Source organism: Crocodylus porosus, unplaced genomic scaffold (assembly GCF_001723895.1).
Source record: "Crocodylus porosus isolate Cpor-Errol unplaced genomic scaffold, CroPor_comp1, whole genome shotgun sequence".
Taxonomy (NCBI): domain Eukaryota; kingdom Metazoa; phylum Chordata; order Crocodylia; family Crocodylidae; genus Crocodylus; species Crocodylus porosus.
Genome location: NW_017728886.1, coordinates 31457233 through 31478938, shown reverse-complemented (window position 1 = coordinate 31478938; position 21706 = coordinate 31457233). Strand labels below are relative to the sequence as shown.

General features: G+C 44.4%; 1 protein-coding gene across 1 annotated transcript; it reads left to right on the top strand.

Annotated features, from left to right (window-relative positions):
* Nucleotides 1–5175: 5175 nt before the first annotated feature.
* On the top strand, nt 5176–21226 carry MSRB2 (methionine sulfoxide reductase B2). Its single transcript, XM_019529686.1, has 5 exons — nt 5176–5196; nt 5559–5753; nt 6818–6894; nt 19504–19651; nt 20788–21226. Exons 1-5 carry the CDS (start codon nt 5176–5178, stop codon nt 20893–20895), a joined length of 549 nt encoding a protein of 182 aa, XP_019385231.1. The 3' UTR covers nt 20896–21226.
* The last annotated feature ends 480 nt before the right edge of the window (nt 21227–21706 follow it).

Sequence of the window (21706 nt, the reverse complement as noted above, 5' to 3'; positions counted from 1 at the left end):
GCGGGCTGGGGGTGTCGGGGTCCCCAGTCTCACGGCTTGGCGGGAGTTGGGGAGGCTGAGCCGGGCGCACGGGGGTTGCACTGAAGCGGTGTTTGGGGGTGAGGCCGCCTGGGCCCCTGGAGCCGGCGCTGGGCGCCGCCCCTCTCCCTGGCGGACAGGAGCTGCTGGCTCAGCAGCTGGAGAGCGCCAGGGCCTGGTTCGCCGAGGGCCCGAGAAACCACTCTGCATTTGCAGCCCTTGTTCCTTGGCCTCAACTGCCCAACCCCCTCCAGGGCTATCCCAGCCTGGCCCAGTCCTAGCTTGGAGAGGCTGTTTAGCGCAGCAAGAACCTGCCTCTTGGGCTGCGGATTAGCCCCACACCCTCCCCCATGCCACCCCCATCCGCTTCCCCTGCCTGATCTTGCTGCTCTGCCTGATTTGCTGCTCTGCACCCTATCTGCCATTGTGCTGCCAGTTCTCCCCCTGATCTGCCTCGTGGCACATATAGGGGTTGCCCGTGTCACGGGTTGGCCACCCCTGGTTTAACACTGGGCCTTCTGCCCTCTACAGTGGGTGCCATGGGAAGTGTCTTTTGTGATGTGGACTTGCTGTCTGCCCTGCATCCCATTCCTAGAGCCTCCAGTCCGGAGTCACCTTAATGACACTGACCAAGTCCAAAGGCTATTTAGATTATTAATCCCTTTGTAAAAGTTAATCAGTAATGGGCAATCAGTACCATCTATGGAGCATGCATCTATAAAACACCAATCCTCTCCTGTTTGTCCCATAGTCTACCGTTTCCTCTTCACCTTAATTTACCTTCCTCATCCCTGCACAGAGTTGGCCATGGAGACCACTATTTATCCGTCAGGCTTTGCGGTCACTGTTCCATATGCAGCAATGAACGGTTCCAAGTGTACTAATGTGGTCACTGCCTCAAATCCCAGACTGCTGCCAAGCAGGGGAAGCAATAATATTTCTAAGACGTTCCGTTCATCCATGGCTTTTTTCCACAGCCAATTGTAGCTGATCAGCTTCATAGATGATCCAGAACCAAATACTTCAATGCTTCAGTACATTTCTGAGAATGAGACCTTCAGTTTGTGAGCAGCCGTGCCGACACTTTTTTGTTTCTCACCAATAATATGTTCAGGGGAATTGGTACTTGATGCTTTTGTGACTCGGTACTCTTGGCTCTTTCTCCACGTCTGAGGGATGAATCACGGGACTGTGCTCAGGTTTTCTCTACCATCTATTCCAGGCTTGTCTAACACATGGCCTGCGGGCCGCCATGCGGGCCGCCAAGCCATTTTCTGAGGCCCACAGTGCTGCGATGGAAAATGAAAGTAAACAGTTTACTTTCGTTCCCACCCCTTGTCCCTCCCCCAGCCCCTCAGCAGATTCCTGAAGGGCTGGGGAAGGGACAAGGTTCCCATGCGCACTGCGTCAGCTTGACGTTGCCGACGCAGTGCCGCTCCTCCCATCCCCCCCCATTTCACAGTGTCCCTTCCTCTTCCCACCCCTCCCTTCCTCATTTGCATGCCAGCTCCTCCCCTCTCCCACATTGCAGGGTTTCTGTTCCTAGCCTTGCCCATCCCTTCCTCATTTGCATGCCGGCCCCGCCCTGCGCTGGTCCCTGTCAGCCAGGTGGGCTAAAGCAGGTCATGGTGCAGCAGGTGGGCACAGGAGGCGCAGATGCTGGCTAGGAGGGATGCTGCGGCTGGGCCTGCGGGAGTGCTGCTGCTGTGGTGGTTGGGGCGGGAAGCCGGCACTGCTCCCGCCTCCCCGCATCCCCCCCCGCACCCGCAGACATCACGCTGGGGGTGGTGAGTCGCGGGCCCTGGGGAGGGAGGGAGGGACCCCTGCTGCTTGGGGAGCAGAGGGGTGTCCCTGCACATCTGCACCCCCCCGTAGAGTCCCCACATGTCCCCCTGGCTGCTGAACCCGGGCACGCAGGTGTGGGAGCATCGTCAAGGCTGCCCAGGTGGCAGGGAGGACACGGTGGGGTCAGGCAGCACCCCTTGACCCCTGCATCCCCAGACCACAGCCGGACTGGACAGGCTGTGCAAGCGCCTGCTCCTGCCGGCCCACTGGGTGATAAAAAGTTCCTGATCCGGCCCCACATTCAAAAAGGTTGGACACCCCTGATCTATCTCCTCTGTACTTGTGTGACTTCTAACCCATGGATGAGCTTGGGCAGCTGTTCCAAGCACATTTATGATTAGGAGCAGCCATATTTTGATGGCAGATCTAGATGCAGGACAAGGGAGATGGACTGGTACAGCTGAGACTCTTGCCTGGTGAGCAGGTAACGCTGTCCAGCAAGTTTGGAAAGTGTGGCTTTGTTCTTCTCTGCTCTTCTCTTTAGGTTCTTTGCACAGTGCCTGATACTGTTAGGCCATGCTTCATAACTATGGCTGTGAGATGCTACAGTCAATAAATACTGTACCACTCATTGATGTAGCATCTCATCACCTTTCACTATTTTATTCAGTTATGTGACTTACCACTGTCACATGCAGTTCGCTATCTCTTGTCCTCTCCCTTGGCAGAAGAATTTGTACGTACAGGGTTGGAATTTTTATGGGTAAAAATCTTCTATTGGACCAAGTGTATCATTGATATAGATACAGGCAAGCTTTCAGGTATCACAGTACCTTTAGGCCTATGATTCCTATGTTTATACCAGCCATACAATTGGTCCAATAAAAGCTAGCACCAACAAGAATCCTTGCCTCTCACATGTGTCCTGGACCATCATGGTGACAGCATCACTGTAACACTGTCAAAAGAATGGAAGATATGAACAGGTTTTGTGTTTTGTTCCAGTAAGGAGTTGGTTTTGTTTTTTTATTTACAAACTGCTGTGGGTCTGTGTCTGAGAAGTCAGATCAGAGAAAAGTGGCTTCATACAGGGAATGAAGGCGGTAAGTTTTATGATGGTTCTTAGTTCCTGTGAGTGCTTGTTCTGCTGGCCTTTGGGAGAGCTCCAAACAAGACCTACATACCTTTAGGATGGAAAGTTCCACTGTGCTTTGACCACAGTTCTCATCCTGGGGCTTTGAGCTACTTCTAAATCTCTGTGTTAGCCACAGCCCATTTGGGAATGTTGTAGACTAGGAGCAAGATCTTGTAACTTAACTCTGTATTCTGCAGAAAGTCAGTATAGAGCAGTGATTCTCAAACAGCTGCCATGGCATGTTGTTAGGTGTGTAAATATGATTATGCTGAGTTCTTTGCTATAGAAAAATTGCTGTATTATTTTTCCATGGTCAAAAATGTGTAAAAACGAAGAGCTGACATTTTCTGAGGGGTGCCATGAGCCTAATAAGGTTGAGAGCCACTGGTGTAGCGTGAAAGACAGGGATGAAGAACCTGGAGCAACCTGCTACAGTGCGGACATGATACACTCTTCTGTGCTAGTTGGAGCTCCCTGAGTTCTTGTTTCCTGCCCAACTGTATTGAATTGCTATAGTCTAAACAGGAGATAATAACCAAGCCCAAGTTATACATGTGTTTATCATCTGATAGGATGAGAGGGAGTCCGTTGGCTGAGAGATCAACAGCCTACAGTCCAGTCTCAAGCTGGATCTGGCCCATGGTGCCATTGGATATGGCCTGCAGAACTGGCACTTCAGTGGTGTTTGGCAGCAGGGGACATTGCATATGCCGTGCTGCACCTAGGCAGCAAGTGGTGGGTGGCTTTGCCCATGCTATGTCATGGCTAGGTGGTGGGGAGAAGTAGCAGCCAGGTTCTAGCATCAGTGGATCTTGGAACTGCTGCTGCCAGAAAATGTTGCCAACTGTTGTGCTAGTTAGTTAAAGGTGATAGCATTGCTTGCTGGTGCTGCTTTGTAGGTGTATCTATATGTGCCCCTATTGCGCCGTTGTTACTGCTCCATCAATTAAGCACACAGTTATTTTAGCCACTACATTGCTGTAGTGATATGCTATAGTTGTAGCATCAGTTTTTGCCTGCTGACGCTACGTTGCCTAAAGTGTTGCTACAGTGCCGTAGATGTGCGCTTTGGGAGCTTAGTGCCAGCAAGAATCCTGAAACACCTGTAAACCATGGACTGAATTGGCATTTATCTGTATGCACCTTCAGCCAGAGGTTTGTTTGTACTTCAAAATATACTTCACTTTTTTATCTCTTTCTCTGTTTTGCTAGGATTCATCTGATCCTAATTTATGAGTTGATCTTGTCCAAACACTGTGTCTGTGGCAATGGTATGGTCTCTGTACTAAAGTGTAGTTAGAGTATGTTGTTGGTGCTGGAGTCCATGTCATCTGATCTGTTCACCTAGTGGCTCCCTGTAGAACCTGAATGGGGCTGAAGGAGAGAGTTGATCCTTGTGCAACTCCACAAATGAAGTGTCTAGTAGTGGGAGTGCAGTTTCCCATCTCATATCTTTGGACAGAAGATATTAAACCATTTTAGTGCTTTCCCCAGGACACCCTCTATCTCCCAGGTAGGATAGTAGTATGTTATGATAGACAGTGTTGAATGCTGCAGTGAGATCCAGGAGAGTAAGGATAGACATCTGCCTTCTGTCCACTGATGGGGGAGATCATCTCAGTGTACTAATGTGAGGTCAGTACCATAGCCTGGCCAGAATCCACATTATGCCATATGCCTGATAGTCTAGTTTTATTTTGTTTTTGGTTAGATTCTCTGTGATCATGCTCGCAGGTTTGATACCGGACAGAAGGTTTGATACTTGACAGTAATTGGGTAGAACCAGTGTATCTAGGAGGGCTGTTGTGTATTTGAAGGGGCAAGCTTCATTCCTTTATCATTAAGGTACTAGGCTTCATCATTAAAGGAATGAAGCTTGCCCCTTCAAATACACAACAGCCCCCCTAGATACACTGGTTCTACCCAATCACTGACTGTCGCTGACTGTTTCCTGTTTCCAGTCACTGACTGTCACTAACAGTTGCTGACTGTTTTCTTCTCTGAATAAGGCATTGGAAGCAGCTGCTCTGAAGACAACATATCTGGCATGTTTCAGCACCACTCCTGCTGGGGTTTCAGTAAGATCTTTTATGATCCCTTTAGCTTTGATGGTCTGCAAATGAGCCTAAAATCTATGCCAGCTTTGGCTCTGGTTTATGAGGTTCATATTCTCAATTCTGCATGGGTACACAGGGATAAGGAAGGAGTAACTGCGGAGTAGCGCTTAAGATGGCGTTATGCTGATCTTAGCCAGAGCGGTGGGCTGAGATAATGGCGCGCTGATGGAGGGTCATGGAACCCCTAGTTACGCAGACTCCAATTTGGGTAGACTCTGCACAGCAAAACAGATGCAGAGACTGCAGTCACAACCCTAGAATATAAGGGGTTGAAGTAGATGTCCAGTGGTCCCTTCCAGCCCTACCTTTCTACGATAGGATGGAAGCAAGCATTAAGTTCTCACTCCACAGCACAGCCCTGCTTTCCTGTGTTTGTGCTTGGTATTCACTTTCCAAGACTGCTTTCCTTTCCTATGAATATCCCCATATAAACCCCTCAGTATTCAGTTTATTTGGGTTTTGTTTGAGCAATGTGAATTTCAGTGTGATTTTGAGGTTGAAAGAGAGCAACAGATTCTGGTTGTAAAAAAAGAATAGATATATTTAAAGATACAAATCTATGTTGTTGCTTTTTCCCCCTTCCAATTAAAGGTGCAGGGTCACTGACTAGATATGATGAAACAGCCGTTGCCACCAACTGGCAAAAAAAATTGACTCCAGAGCAGTTCTATGTCACAAGAGAAAAAGGAACTGAACTGGTAAGGAAGAGATTGAATGCCTTTCCAGGGGGAGGAAATGGTAGGAAAAATATGTCATTTGTGTTCATGCTTCAGGGATTAAACCATTTTATGGATTGGCGGATTAAGAAAAAAAAACTTTTCTCTGGGGGCTACTGTTCACACAGCTGCCAGCTGTAAGATTTTTTTCTCTGCATCCGAAGCATTTATAAATTTGGCCACTGTTAGGGACAGAAAGCTGGACTAGACAGGCCATTGGTCTTGTACCTCTTTTTAACTCCTGCACATGTGAACTGGAAAAATAAATGTCAGAGCTACATCTTACTCCCGCCACCTCCTCCTGGTCTTGGTTTATTTCCAAAATCAAAACTCAGAACCTGAACAAATCAACTCAGACCACAGGCTGATGGTCACAGGGCCCTTTCCAGCCTTGCCAGCTGGAAGAGGAGAGAACACCTTTTCCCCACAGAGTAGCCTTCTTTACATCCTCTTCCCCTCTTATACTCCATCCAGATCAGCCAGCTGAGAACCTGTTGACTCCTTCCATGCAAGATTACATTCTCCCCATGTCACTATGCTGGATTTCATTCTGTAACTGAGAGGCTGTGTGGTTTGGTAGAGCTCAAGACTGCTAAAACTGGGAGCCCTGAGCTTCACATGGCCTGACTTGCTATGTGCTAGTGCACAAACCGGTGTAACCTGTATCTGGACCCTTATCTCTAAAATAAGGATCACAGTTCCAGGCCTCCCGGGTGGGCTGTATGTTACTTGTAGTGGGCTTTGAAGTAGTGGAACTCAATATAAGTGACTTGCTCAGTGGGATGTTACACACTTCACATGCTTGCAGAAGGTCATGACTTTTGCCCTAGTTACCTAGTACCTGGATGATTTACACATTTGACTGTAGCAGGGAAGCTCTGAAGGCAATGGCTTCCCTTCACTGATGATGTTTATTCTTTAAAGCTGCCCCCCTTCCTCCCCCAAGAAGCCACCTTTTATGTTTTTCTCTTGTTTTAAATCTGACTCCTGCATGTTTGTTTGAGATGTTGTTTGTTTAAAAGTTGTTAATACTTTTTTATTTTTAGCCATTTAGTGGAATCTATCTGAATAACACTGAGCCAGGGATGTACCACTGTGTCTGCTGTAATGTCCCACTCTTCAGGTAAGAATCTTGACATTTCAAGGCATATGGCTGTCCTGACCAGTTTACACACTGACAGGAGGTACACTGTAATACTTAATAGGAACAATGTCATAGAAAAACCTTTTGATGTGAGCAAGCTAAACACTGTTAATAAGATTTCCAAGATGGTGGTGGTAGCATAGATTGTAGGTGAAGATCTTTTAAGATGCTCAAAAAAGTTCTGACTGTTCATCTGTCTGCCAACAGTGGGCCTAGTACATTACAAACAAAAAAAATTGTGGTTACTGGCCAAGAGGCTTGTAGCATAGTTCAAAACAAGTTGAACCAGTGTGTTGTGCTCAGGTGAGTTATAATTAGTGTAAAAATGGGGCACAGCCATGGTCAGCCTAAGGCCCTTGGGGGCCTTAGGCATATCATGACATTCATTCTTTATTTGCATCTTGGTTTTACTTTTTAACTATGACCCTGCCCCCTCATGAGGAGAGATGGCGATAGGGGCTTCCTCACATTCCATAGTGGCAAATGTAGCAGGTTTAAGCCTACTTCTTTCTTCACCTGGAGCAGTAACAGTATTCCTCCTCCTTTCCTCATGGGTAGCATCAAGAGTTCTGTCTGGAGAGGTGGGGGTGGTACTAGTAGGGAGTTCCCAGGGCTTATGCTAGTTACCAGAGTTTGTCTGCTGTAGTGAGTAGGCCAAAAATATGCATTCGGTATGGATTCACAAAGGGCAAGTCATGGCTTACCAATCTGATTGTCTTCTATGATATGACTGGCTCTGTGGATGCAGGGAATGCAGTGGATGTGGTATACCTTGACTTTAGCAAGGCTTTTGATATAGCCTCCCACAGCATTCTTGCAAGCAAGTTAAGGAAGTATGGGTTGGATGAATGGACTGTAAGGTGGATAGAAAGTTGACTGGATAGTCAGACAGTAGAGATCAATGGGTCAATGTCTGCTTGGCAGCTGGTATCGAATGGAGTGCCCCAGGGGTCAGTCTTGGGGCCAGTTTTATTCAATGTCTTCATTAACGATTTGGAAGATGGGATGGAGTGCACCCTCAGCAAGTTTGTGGATGACACCAAGCTGGGGGGAATAGTAGATACGCTGTAGGGTAGGGCTAAGATTTAGAGTGACCTAGACAAACTGGAGGATTGAGCCAAAAGGAATCTCATGAGCTTCAACAAGGACAAGTGCAAAGTCCTGCATTTAGGACGGAAAAATCCTGTGTACTGCTATAGGCTGGGGGTTGTCTGTCTGGGCAGCAGCTCTACAGAAAAGGACCTGCCGGTTACAGTGGACAGTAAGCTGAATGACAGCCAGCAGTGTGCCCTTGTTGCCAAAAAGGCTAACAACATACTGGGCTGCATTAGTAGGTATGTTGCCACCAGGTCAAGGGAAGAGATTATTCCCCTCGATTCAGCATTGGTGAGGCCACATCGGGAATACTGTGTTCAGTTTTGGCCCCCCACTAGAAAGGTTGTTGACAAATTGGAGAGAGTCCAGTGGAGGGCAGCGAAAATGATGAGGGGGCTGAGGCACATGACTCATGAGGAGAGGCTGAGGGAACTGAGCATATTTAGCCTTCAGAAGAGAAGGCTAAGAGGGGGTTTGATAGCAGCCTTTAACTACCTGAAGGGTGGTTCTAAAGAGGATGGAGCTAGATTGTTTTCAGTAATGGCAGGTGACAGAACAAGGAGCAATGAGAGGTTGTGGAATCTCTATTCTTGGAGGTTTAAGGCCCAGCTTGACAAAGCCCTGGCTAGAATTATCTAGTTGGGTCTAGTTTGAGCAGGGGATTGGCCTAGATGACCTCCTGAGTTCCCTTCCAACCCTAATCTTCTATGATTCTCTGCAGAGTCCTCTTGTTTAGCCGATATCAAAATTAGAGAAAAGCAGGACTGGAAGGGATGTCAGGAGGAGGTCATCTAACCCAGCACCCTGTTCAAGGCAGAACTATCCCTGATTAAACCATCCCAGCTAAATTTTTGTTTAAGCTGCTAATAAAAACATCCAAGGTTGGAGTTTCTGTAGTCTCTCTAGGTAGCCTGTCGAAAAGTTTAACCAACTTCATTATGAGAAAGTTCTTCTTAACGTCCAACTGTAACAGGGTGGCCAGGTCTCTGCCAGCCACCCTGCTCCTGGGGCTTTGCTTTACTGCCACGCCTTGATGGAAAAATATGAGAGTTGTTACTAAGGCTGGAGGCTACCCATTACTTGACCTGCTGACAAGGGCCTAATATCCACTCCAGCCTCCCTTCCATGGGCCCATGCCTTGTAGATGTTACTCTGTGTGTGTTACTTCTCTGGCCTATGACTGGAGCAAACTGGGCATGCAGTTGTAGCTCTTCTCTACAGCCCCGGAGGGCCACTCACGCACCACCCCTCTCTCACCGGGGTCCCGCTCAGTCTTCTGGCTCTCACCCAGCCTCTTTCATACTGCACTCTCTTAGGGCCACACTCATCCTGCCCAGCCTTACCCAGCTTTGGGCTTAGCTTTCCTCACCTTGGTCAGCCCCAGCGCAGTCTGTTGAGTATCTCCTGCTACCCTCACCTGAGTGTTGACTGAGCGATTCTACAACTGGAGGCATATTTCGCTCCTGGCCCATCGCTGGGCCACTACGCCTCCACTGGGCTTCCTCACTGACCCACACTTCCAGGGTCTCCCTAATAGTTGCCCCTCTCACTCGGGGTCTCACTCATGCCCCTAGGCTTTCCCCTGCTGCTTGTGTGTGGCCCCCTTCTCCAGCCTGAGCTCTGCCTTGGGGCTCCTTAACGAGCCTGGGCTCCCCCTGCTCATTAGGATACCACCAGGGATGCAGAGCTGTGGTTATAAAGGTGCCCCAACCCAACTGTCACCAGGGAGGTAACTGGCCTGGTATTTCCTGAGGGCTCCCACACCACTAGGAGCCCCACCAGACTACCCTTCCCCAGCAGGGTGCAGTTTTACATCTTACCCAGGACAAGGGGTCACCTCTACCCCTGCCCTTACCTCCTTATATTCCCAGAGCAGCCTTTCAGCCTGATGTTACCTCCTTGCTCCTACAGCAAACTGTAGCCTAGCTTATCTCACTGGACCAAAATGGCTGCCGTAATCAGGCACCTGGCTGCTACCTGTTTTTCTGCCCTTAAAGTGGCCGGCACCTTAAAGTGGCCCTGCCACACCAACCTAAATTTCCCTTGCTGCAATTTAAGACCATTGCTTCTTGTGGCCACAGAAGACAGGGCAACAGATAATATATCTCCATCATCTGTATAAAAACCCTTCAGGTATTTTAAGACTGTTACAAAATCCTTCCTCCTGCTCCAGACTAAATAATTCCAGTTCTTTCAGCTTTTCCTCATAAGTCATGTTTTCCATACCTTTAATAATTTTTGTTGCTCTCCACTGGATGCTTCAGTTTGTTCACATCTTTCCTGAGTCCACAGTAAAGGCTGCTGAATACTTTATTGGCTGAGGCCACATTGGTGAACACTTCAGTGAGATTAATTGGGCTGTTCACAGCATTTAGAGCTGTTGTTTGAAACTTCTTCAGACCCAGGCAGATATTACTACATTGTTTACATGTGTCACTTTTTCAAGGTCCTTTGCAACTAAGAGGGCAAGAAACCTATGTTTATAAAATAAAAACTGAGAGTCCCATAGCTAAGGCTTCTACACATGCTTGTAGTGTCTCTGTCTTAATCCAACTCTGAGCACAGTTCATTTTGCAACCTTTTGCAGAGGAAATACATTTTCAGCAGAGATCAGAAAGAAGAGAGAAGTTAGGGGCATAAGACTAGAGAAAAAGAAACTGAATGGAATTTGTCAGTTCTCTGAATAATGGGAGAAGGTAGGCGCGTCTACACGAGATGCTAAATGCTCAGTAGACTAATTCTATTGTGCATTAGCGTGTCATGGCAAAAGCTGAGTTAATATCTTTTCTATGATGCTTTAGGATTACAAAATTCATAGATTAATATCTGTGATAACCGTTTGAGTGCTTCAGGGGTAGCTGCATGGATTGATTTTTAGATCGCCATTCAGTGATCTAATTGGGCAGTTGTTCACAATGTGTTGCACAGTTTGAAAAATCGCACCACAATCGCGACCTGGACTCTCTTTGATTCTTTATTCATGGAGTAGGTATCCCCATTTTCTGTGAAGTGTCTGGATGCAATTCAGGGAGGACCAAATCTTTCTTGGTAGGTCAAATCCTGGCTGGGGAATTGTAGGGTTGCTGACAATGTATTTCTGCAGCAAGTTGGTATTTTCCCAGGCTTCCCTCCGTTGTTCTTCGGTGCTCTTTTTATCATCATAGAGCTTCTTGGCATATTTGCAGAAGGGTTTTCTAAATTTGAGCCTATCTGGTGGTGGGGTAGTGATGTCCTGATTGATTGGGAGGCTAGGGTTACTGATGGCCTTATGGTATTCTCTCAAGCATGCGGCATAGTGGCAGAGCTGTGGGGGAGCAATGTTCACTAGGATTGGAAGCCATGGCAATGGGGTACTTTTTAGCGCTCCTGATATATCCGCATAGCTGCATTTAACTGTGTATTAACAATCTTTGTGTGCATGGTTTTGTTCCAGACTGGGGAACAATATTCTGCTTCAGAGAAAACAAGTGCTAGAGTGGCCATTCGAAGTGTGGTTGCATTTACTCCCCATGTTGTTCTGGCCAGTTTATGCACAAGGTTAATTCATTTGTTTGTGTTTTTAGCAACGTTCCACAGATGTTCACAAAAGGTGGGGCTCTGATTGGGAGTTATGTTGAGGTATTTTTGGAACTTCGTGCTTTACTGCTTCTATTAGTTTACTGTGCATTAGTGTCACTTCGAAGGCATGCACTGGCACTACTGCACAGTAATGTCAGTCACTGAGCATTGATTTAGGACTTGGTAATACAGGTACTAAACATCATGCCCAGTAACTACAGTGCATTAATGAATGTGTAGACATGCCCAGCTTGTTCTTGATACTGAGAAGGTTGTCATTAGGGTATTATGAAGTATCTAGAAAAGATGAATTAGGGTCCTCAATGCAGCCTTTAAGGATTCTGTTGGACTGCAAATATGGATGGGTGTTTTCATTTATTTCAAATGTACTGGTAATACAAGAAAAGAAGCGGAACAAACCTAATGAATTTTACTTGCAGGATTATTGTTGGAGTCATGTCCACATAAATAGAATGCAACATTCAGGTTGTTAATGACAAATATTCTGTCATCCAAATGTACTTCCCAATTTATTAGACAAATTCAAGCATCAGTCTTAACTCAAGATGCTGAAAACGTATTTTAAAAAAACAAGGTGGGAGGCTGCATTATAGCTGGAGAAAAGGCCTGGCTTCAGAGACTACACGTAGAAATAGGTTGAGCTGTTGTACTCTGGTATAGTTACTGCTAATGTGATTCCAAGGTAGACAACAAGAGTGATTAGAGACATGGACACATTTTCACAAGGAGAGGTTGTAGATACTGAGATTGTTTACCTTAGGGGTTAGTAGGAGGAGGCTTGGTAAAAATATATGCCAGGCTGAATGGTGCAGACCTGCTTCATTAAACATCACTATTTACCGTTTTCCAAAACGGATAAACAAGGAGCCATTGAATTGAAAAATGACAGATTTAAAACAGAAAATCAAGTATTTTTTACATAATACATAATTAGTTCGGTGAACTCATTTCCTGAAAAAAGCAGCTTAGTGGGACTGAGAAAAGGTGTGGATGTTGATAGGGACATCAAGAATATCCAGATTTATAATGGCAAGGATTAAAACACATCCAGGTGTCTTATAGGGGATAGAAATCCGTGTGTGTCCAGGAAGAAAGCAGCTTCCAATGAACTGGAGTAAGAAACACATTTTCCCTGTGGGTAGGCTGTCCATAACTGCCTACAGCAGAATTTCTGTACCTCCAAAAGCAGTTTGCCTGCAATGGCAGAAATTACATTAAAGAGAACACTGGTCTGATTCAGTGCAGTTGTTCCTACTTGCGGTGAATGTTTGCTGTTACTAGTCACTCACTGAGGGTCTCCACTGTTTCTCCAAGTGTTCAGATTTGCCAAGGAGAAATACTCCCCAAACTAGAGATTGCAACACCAAATGGATGGAGTGGTGAGTCTCACAGAAATTCATTTGTAGTGGTCTCAGTTATGGGATTGTGAGCCTGGAAGTGAGTTGTTACAGGAATAGATTGTGAACAACTGCACCAGGAGGAAAAAAAAATAGTGGCACTAAGAGCTTGAGCCTTAGAGAGCCAGGATGGAAGGTGGGAAAATATGGTCCCTAAGGCTGTGTAGCATTGAGCTTGCTGTTCAGCTGAGCAGTCATGCCCAGGACCATGGTCCTCTACAGGCAGCAGCATTTCAGCTTTAGTCCATCCTAGACCAACAGTCTGGGTTTTCTATGAGAAAGTTGCAGATTGATGCATAGTGGCATTGTTGAATACACTCAAGCAGTCTTGGTGCTTGAGTCTTGCTAAATAAATGGATCTTAGGTGCTTAAACCTGAGTAGGTGCTTTGAAGAATCCCACTAGGTGCACATCTGCATCTTTAGGCACCTAGATACTTAACCTTTGAAAATCTGGCCACAAGCGCACCAGGTATTCCCCTCTGCTAATATTGCACACTGCAACTTTGTGAAAATCAGGGTTTGAACAAAGAGAGTGCCACAGAGCAGTATGTGCAGGTTGTGTTCTACTCTGTGTAAATGAACCAGAAGAGAGTATTTTGAACATGGGCCCAGGTCCATAAAGGTGCCTATTCGTGGGAATGCTGTGCAGTGTTTCAATGCCCATTCAAGTAAATGCAACTAGAAGTGAAATTTTAAAGAATGGGTTCTGCATCCTGGATCATTGTAACTTGACTGAGAATGTATAAGCACCTCCTGATCAGGGGTCATAGCAGCCAGCACAGGGGATGCATGAACTGCCTGACAGGAAATGCAGAAACGGTTGTATCTGGGACTTTGCCTTTCTCCTGGAGTTAGGCTGGTGAAAACCCTCTCCGGGCAGTGATAACCCACCTTTTACACAGTAGCTCAGTGGTTAGGTTGCTTATCTTTTCCAGCCTGAGGTGGCTTGAATCTACAACTCCCACTTCCTACAAAAGTGCCTTAACCAGCAGGCTCTGGACAAAGCAGGACTGGAAACATCTTCCACGCCTTCCGTTGCAGCAGTTTCAGTGGAAGCATGAGTGCAAGATTCATGGGCTCAAAGAGAAACCATGCCTGCCCAAGGGAGCCTGACTCTATAGCCCAGAGACGAGGGAGCCCTGGTCTGTATTTTATCTAATAACAATTTACTACAAAAGTTCACCAACAGAGTAGGACCCCTCCCCAGATTTTGGCACAGGAACACCCGGTTTGTGAATCCCAAAATCCCTAAGCGGGGATGCATATGTTAGCACTCCCATCTGATTCAAAATGGAGGACATGCTAAGCTGGAGCAGTAACAGCATCTTTAAATGTGTGGTCTGTTCTTGCCGATGTCCCAGAACATGGATGCAGAATGTTGCTGAATTACACATTGGAGAAAAGGTGCACACATTTCACTTGCAAAGCAACTAGCTTTCATGAATTCTTTTTTGAATCCTGGCCCTAGTCAGAAGCCTTTTTATATTTCTCACTAAAGCTATATTGGGATGAGGATGAAGTCATGTCATATTCATAAATGTTTTAAAACACATTGCAGACTAGACCTTCAGATGGGAAATTAAGGCAATATTACATTTGTGTACTAAATAAATTTTAAAAAAGGCCATGGTGAAAATGAACTTGCACACATCAATAAATGAGAGTTCTTAATAATTGGGAACAGACTGAATTCTCTTTTGCATGAGTGTGGAAGTCCATGTAATACAAGCAAACATTTGGCTTAATCTTTTGTACCTTTTCAGATGATTTCTGATAAATTGTTTTAAAAAAATGTTTTCAGAATCTCCTGCAAAACTCTGTACAGACAAAATGAAAAGCTTAAAACAGGTCTAAAAGAGTTATTCCTGCTCACTCATCAAGGAAGATTTTTAAGTTTCCCAGTTGTATAAGAATTGTTCCTTTACATTAAGAGACTGTGATGCTAGATGTTAGATAAAGACAGGCAAGCATGAATGTAGGTGAGCACTGAAGAGAATTGTGTAAATTGCTTTTGTGTAAATTGCATTTATGCTAGACTGCTACTCTTGTTGCAGTAAAGTTGTACATGACTTCACAGTACACTATCCTAGAAAAGCATGGGTATGGCTGTCAGAAATATTACGCCTTGACACATTTCTGTGGAGGGAAAAATTGCAAAATCTTACGTTTTGAGACTGGAAAATTCATAGATTTCTCCCTCCCCCACCTCCCCCCATAAATCAGCTATTTTAGGAAGAATCTACACAATCCTAACACAAAAAATCAATATTTGATAGGAAAATAATTCACTGTGTTCAGAGCTGAGCAGTCAGCAACAAGAACTTCAGGTTAGCAGTATTTTTACTGAACTGTTCAAATGCACAGGAATACTAGCTAAGGATAAAAACAAATATCCTTACTCTTTTTCCTCCTCAGATACCCTTCTCTCTCTCTCTCTCTCTTTCTCTCTCTCTCTCTCTGTCATTTCTGCTACCAAATGTTCATTGGAGAAAGTTAGAAATGCATGAAACAAAGACTTTAATCCATAGATAACAAATTATGGAGCTTTAAAGAAAGCTCAAACCTTCAATCAATCATAAACCTACAGCTGAGGCGCATACAGCAAAAAGCACTTTTTAAGAATTATCTGGACTGTATCCAGGATGGCTAAAGTAATGATCAAAGCAAATTACATGTGCTAGAAGTATGGCATACTGAAGGCTAATCTAACACATATGTTTAGGGAAAGTCTATTTATAAATTCTTGGCTGAATACTTCAAAGGACAAATCTGACCTTGAGCAGCCATATTTACGTGGGTTCTAGACTGTAGGGGATCCGTGACATGCCTGTTAGTAAATCTCATAGGGACATTCTCTATTTAGAGCTAATTTAGTAGCCCAGAAGGCTAATCCTTTAACAACAGAAAACATCTATGGTAAGCTTAGCCATTAGACTTTTGAAGATAGATCCCAGACTGAAGTGGAGCTATAATGAAAAGACTTCAGTTGGTTTTAGATAGAGTCCTTGCAGACTGCCCTTCTGTGTAAATTATCAGGGGATAAATATAAAGGAATATAGTTAGACAAGATTCTTTGGATAAATCTGATATTTTATTAGTTGGTTTATTAGACCAACTCAAATAGCTGGAAAAATTCTTCTTAGCAAGCTTTTGGGTTTAAATACCTTTTGTCAGGTTGAGGAAGCATCGGCCGTTGGTGTATGCTGTTCCTGGATGGATGGTAAAGAAGCCAGAGGCTGGTATGCATGCAGGAAAGCCAGTCAGTGAAGTTGAAGAAAGCCATATAAGGAATATGGTTGTTTCTTGATCTTTCATGGACCAGGGGTGGGGCTGGGAGTGGAGGGAAATGTGTCAATATGTAAAACTTACTCCTGTGTTTTAGAAATATAACAGGTCAAAAGGAGAAGCACAGATAGATGTTAATGAACTTCAGATATTGTAACTGGATTGCCATGTTGGCTCAGGCCATTCCTCAGAGATTGTCCATGTGGGTTTTCCCCTGTATTGTCTCCAAGCCTTTGCCCTAGACTGGTGATTTTTAAACTGTGTTCTGTGGAACCTGGTTTGGGGTTTCCACAAAGAGATTAGGGATAATGGCAGAGTGGGTCAGGAGGTGGTATGACCCCTCTGCCAAGCTGGGTTGCCTGGATCTGCATCACTTCATATGGCCTATAGGGCCAGGGGTAGGGGTTCCACAGCAGAAGTGATATGAAGGGGTACTGTAATGTCAGGAAGTTTGAAAACTACTGCCCTGGATCATGCAGGAGATCTTTCTGGATGGAAAGTGCAGGACCAGCAGCCACCTTACCACCTCTGTGGGCAGTGTGCAGGCTGTATTTACTTTTGTACAGCTTATGCCCCTTTTGGGACAAAGCAGGGAATTCCTAGGGCAGCTAACAGACAGAACTAGCTTGGCTGAAGCATTAGGCTAGGACAGATATTCAAAAAGCCTGAGCCTGAATTGATTCAGTCTTTGCAGGTTAGTCTAACCTGGCTAGGCTGAACTGGTTTGTAACTGGACAGATGTTCTCTCTGGACTGAGGAAATGCAGTCACATGCCTGCTGTGGCTCAGGCTAGAAGCCAGGTACACTAGAGAAGCCCTCCTTTTCCTTGCACAGGGCTGAACTGATGGGGGGCATGGCCACAGGGGGTTCTGATTAGGGAGGGGAACTCCCCCTCCTGCAACAGCAGGGAAAGTTTATCGCACCCAACTCAGTGTTAAGAAAACAACTCACCCCATTAAGAAAACAACAAATGGACATTACCAGCTACCTGTCCTGTCTTTGTCCAGCTTGGAGGTAGCCAGTACAGTATGTGGTCTGCTAGCTAATGCTGAGAGGTGTCTGTGAGGGACGGGGGAATGCCTGCTTAGCAAAGAATGGGGAGCAGAAGCCAGGCAGATGCCTGCAGAGACTGCTGGAGCTGCAGCCAGGGAGCAGAGGGGGAGGGGTGAGCCCTGCTGTAGAGCAGAGAGCCCCTCCTAGCCCAGAGAGCATATCAGGGTGCTGGGGGAGTCTGGTTTATCTTAAACCGGCAAGGGATCTGGGACAGACATTGCACAAACTGGTTTGACCCAAATCAATTAAGTCTGATACTACATTCAACCAGGTTTATCTCAGCTTGGTTTCAGCCTTCTCAAACTGATTTATGTGCACTGAACATCTGTTCTGTTACAGGTTTAAACCAGTGTCTGATCACTTAAATTGTTTATGTGTAATGTCTGGCCCTAGCCTTGCTGCCAGAAGGCAAGAAGGGGACGGGGAGGCAATGAGTCTCTCTGTGGTATGTCCTGGCAGGTAGCAGACCCCTGAGATGCCTGTGTGTTTGGAGGCAGACATGGTGCATCTGTGGCAAGCCTTAAACTAATGTTTAGTTACACCTTGTGGCCTAGTCAGTGTAATGCAATGAGCAGCAGCCCTTAGGGAGATGATCTCTCTGCCATTCCTCTGCTAACAGCATCTCTATTACTTGCAAAAGTTGTATTGCTCATAAAAAAGACTTCTACAATTATTTACAAAACATACACCACTCAGATTATTTGTGTTTATCTGCCATCAGATCTGTAGTGCTACATTTTGTCTTGCATTAAAGCAAACGCTGTGCTTTTTGCACACTTGTTACATTAGATATTCATCAGTTTGTCTTTCTGAGATGCACTGAAATAAGACTTACAGATTTTTCTTCACTGCATCTTTCATGTCCCACCATCGTTTGTCTATTTATCTTACTTAAGTATACTTTAAATTGCTGTTGACGCTGCCTTCAGTGGTGTTAGGAATTCCCTTTACCACAAGGTGTCACTATGAGCATTGATTTGGGGGAGCAGAGAGGGCTGGGATCAAGGAATATAAACCTGGGTGGGAGACCCTTGGGATTTCTTCCGCAGCAGATTTAGCATAGTAGTGCCTTTGTCTTGATTTTTTGCCACAGTGTGTAAATCACTTGTCCTGAGAAAAAGACCAATTCTGAATTATGGTCATGGTTCAATCTTGCATTATTTATAAGGGAAGGAACTTTTAGGTGTCTTTTCATTTGCCACTTGTCTCAAACTGTTATTTTGTTCATATTTTACAATACGTGTTAAAAAGAACACTGGCAATCCTTTATAGTAACAATAGCATTTTTTCCTTGTGTGCCTTGAGTTGAAAACTGATCTGGAAAGGAATCTATGCTGAAACAAACAAATTGTAGGTCATCTTAAATGTTGTGCACTTTCTGTGACTTGCTGTTCTGTATCTGCATCTAATATCAAATCTTCAGTTTTTACTCTGACTATACTGATTTATGTTACCTTTGACATAATTTAAACATAATTTCCTTTGAATGGCACCTTTTAAGCAAAGTGTGATTGAAGGCTTTTCCTAGTCTCTTACCTATTTCAGCTATCATTTTTTGCAGTTGTTGCCTATCAGTGAGGGAGTATTTCTCTGTATGGTACCAGTTGCCACCACCCAGGAGCAGCGCGTCACCGTATTGTAGAAAGTTTCCATTCGATTGGTGCAATGAGCCAAGCTCTGATCAACAAAGCAAATATTTTTAGTGGCAGCTTGTCACTTGTGTTGCTTCAAGCAGTAGTTGCTGTGACATGTGAACCTGGTTTGCCAGGTCAAACTAATGAGTCTCTATTATTATTGTATTTTCAATAATAAAAACAAAATCTCTTTTGAGGCTGTACCGTAGTAAACAAGGCATGGCACTATGACCTCTCAGTAGACTTTATGTGTTCAACCATTTAGAGCTTGAAAATGGCTTTCTACAGAATCGTGGGTTTTCAGTGCCATCAGCAAGGAGGAAGAATCCTTTCTGGAGAAGGATCAGGAAATCCATTTGGTGAAAAAGCTCAGAGAAGCAGTGGTGCACTGGGAAGGATTTCTACTGAGCTAGAAGCTAAATGTTTAAAAGTGGAAAGGGGAAAGATAGGGGGTGAAAGGGAAAGCCTTTTTTCTTATTAGAAACAATTAAGATGCCCATGAAACATTTCTTTATTGAATAACAAGATCTGCTATCTTTAATAGTTCAGAAAAGAAGTACGATTCTGGCACTGGATGGCCTTCATTTTCTGAGGCCTATGGAACATGTGGCAGAAATGAAAGCAATACCAATATTATGAAGCGTCCAGATAACTCATTGGGATCAACCAGCACGGAGGTCCTTTGTAAGCAGGTATAAATATAGTTTGGAGACTACACAGAATTATCTTTTAAATATTTTCTCCTTTCTTCATCTTTCTATTGCCACATGCATGTTTAAACATATAACAACATATAGGGTTAATAGGTTAAATTTTGAAAACCACTTGTGATACAGGAGCCAAAATCCTATTGAAGGTCAATTGGACTTAATTTCATAAGTGACCTAGGTGCTTTTGAAAGTGTTTGCCCTGGGTTTTATTTATGCATTTATATAATTTTACAAATGTACTTTTTGCATCCACATGGTTAGCAAGTAGATCTGTCCAGAGGTACCAGGGGAGGGCAGCTATACCACAGAGATGCTTTTTTTTTCCTCAAACATTGGGATACAGAGACATGAGATAAGATCTAACAGTAACATATAAAAAAACATTGCTGAGGGAACATCTTGCCTGTGAAGGAGGGGACTGGCACAGAAAGAAGCATTTCTAGAGAAATAGCAGTGAACTGTTACATGTATATCTTGGTTCTGGAGCACACTGCGTCAGACCTAGGTCCTCTCCAGTACCAGAAGCATTATCAAGAGGATGGACAGATTCTTGCCGTGGAAGGGTCAAGAACGTTGTGTGCATGGTGCTACAGCAATAGGCCTCGTTTGCACCTAATAAAATAGCAGAAGGAATAGGTGCTCTAAGGCAGTGGTCTCCAAAGTGGGGTGCACAAGACAATCCATTGGGGTGCAGGAAGAAAATATTAGAATTTCTATTTAGATGTATATTTACATAAATATACATATATTGGGGTGCGTGCTCAAAAATTTTTTACTGATAGGAGTGCGTGATCAAAAAAGTTTGGAGACCACTGATCTAAGGAGTGCATTTCACTGTGTGTTACTGCTAATGTGGAAAAGCTAACTTCCTTTAAGAACCTTGTATTTCTCTGGGTGTTTTTGCAGCTTGAGTACTGACCATTTTTTCTATGAGTTTTGTACTGGTTTCCTTATTCTCTGAGTAAAGACTCCCTTTCTCAAGGAAATGTTGGGTAGTTTGCAGGGGGGTTTCTCCTTGCCATAGCTGTGGAATAGCAGTGTAGAAAGCAAGGTGGTGTCTGATTTCGTAGACATCTGTGTCCAGGAAGGTAACAATTAAAATTGTTTTTCTGTTGCAGTGTGATGCCCATCTTGGCCATGTGTTTGATGATGGTCCTAGACCTTCTGGTCAGAGATTCTGTATCAACAGTGTGGCATTATCTTTTAAACCAAGTTCAGGCCAGTAAGACAGATCTTTGCAACCTGTGCATTGAAAGTACCATGGCTTTCTTTGTGCATTGTGGAGAAGATGCTGTGTTAAGTGCCAAAGAAGACTGCACTATGGGGCCCTGGATGCTACTGCGCTTTTGTTTCAGAAATATTGCAGATGTTGATAAAAATATATGTATTGTGATTTCTAGCCCAAAATTTACATTGTGATGTTTAATTTAGTTTTAAGTAGTTGATGCAATGAATTAGGTTTGACTAATTCTTATAAAAGTAGTTTTTATTAAATACTTCATTCAAAATACTCAGTTGAACTTCATGTTGTTGAAATAAAATGATTTCTGCAAAATGGTTTTGTTCCATTCTTAATATAAGCGTATACATTACCTTTTAAAATAGATCAAAGTAGTTGTGGCCTGAATTTTCCTATGTATAGTTGCATTGCAGCATTAGAATTTTTGCTTCCTTATGATGAGATCATCACATCGTGCTAAAAAGGAAGAAAAAATTATACAAAAATACTAATTAGTTTGTCCATATCTGAAATGCTTTTAATCAAATCAGTGACTTTGCATTTCTGGGACCTACTGCTCACAGAAAAGCTCTGAAATGGTGCAGTGCAAGCCCAAAATGTAATTGCCTTTTCTACTTCCCTGTGATCTTATTCTGGCATAAGAGAAGCAAAAGGGTGTGGGATTCTAACATGTATTCTTCCAGATTTGAATGAGGCTGGGGCGTCACAGGGAGAGATCTGCGGGCATTTGGGGATAAAAAGTCCTACACCGCCTTCTGTTTTGCCATGCCACCCAACTCTCTTCAGGGATATAAACA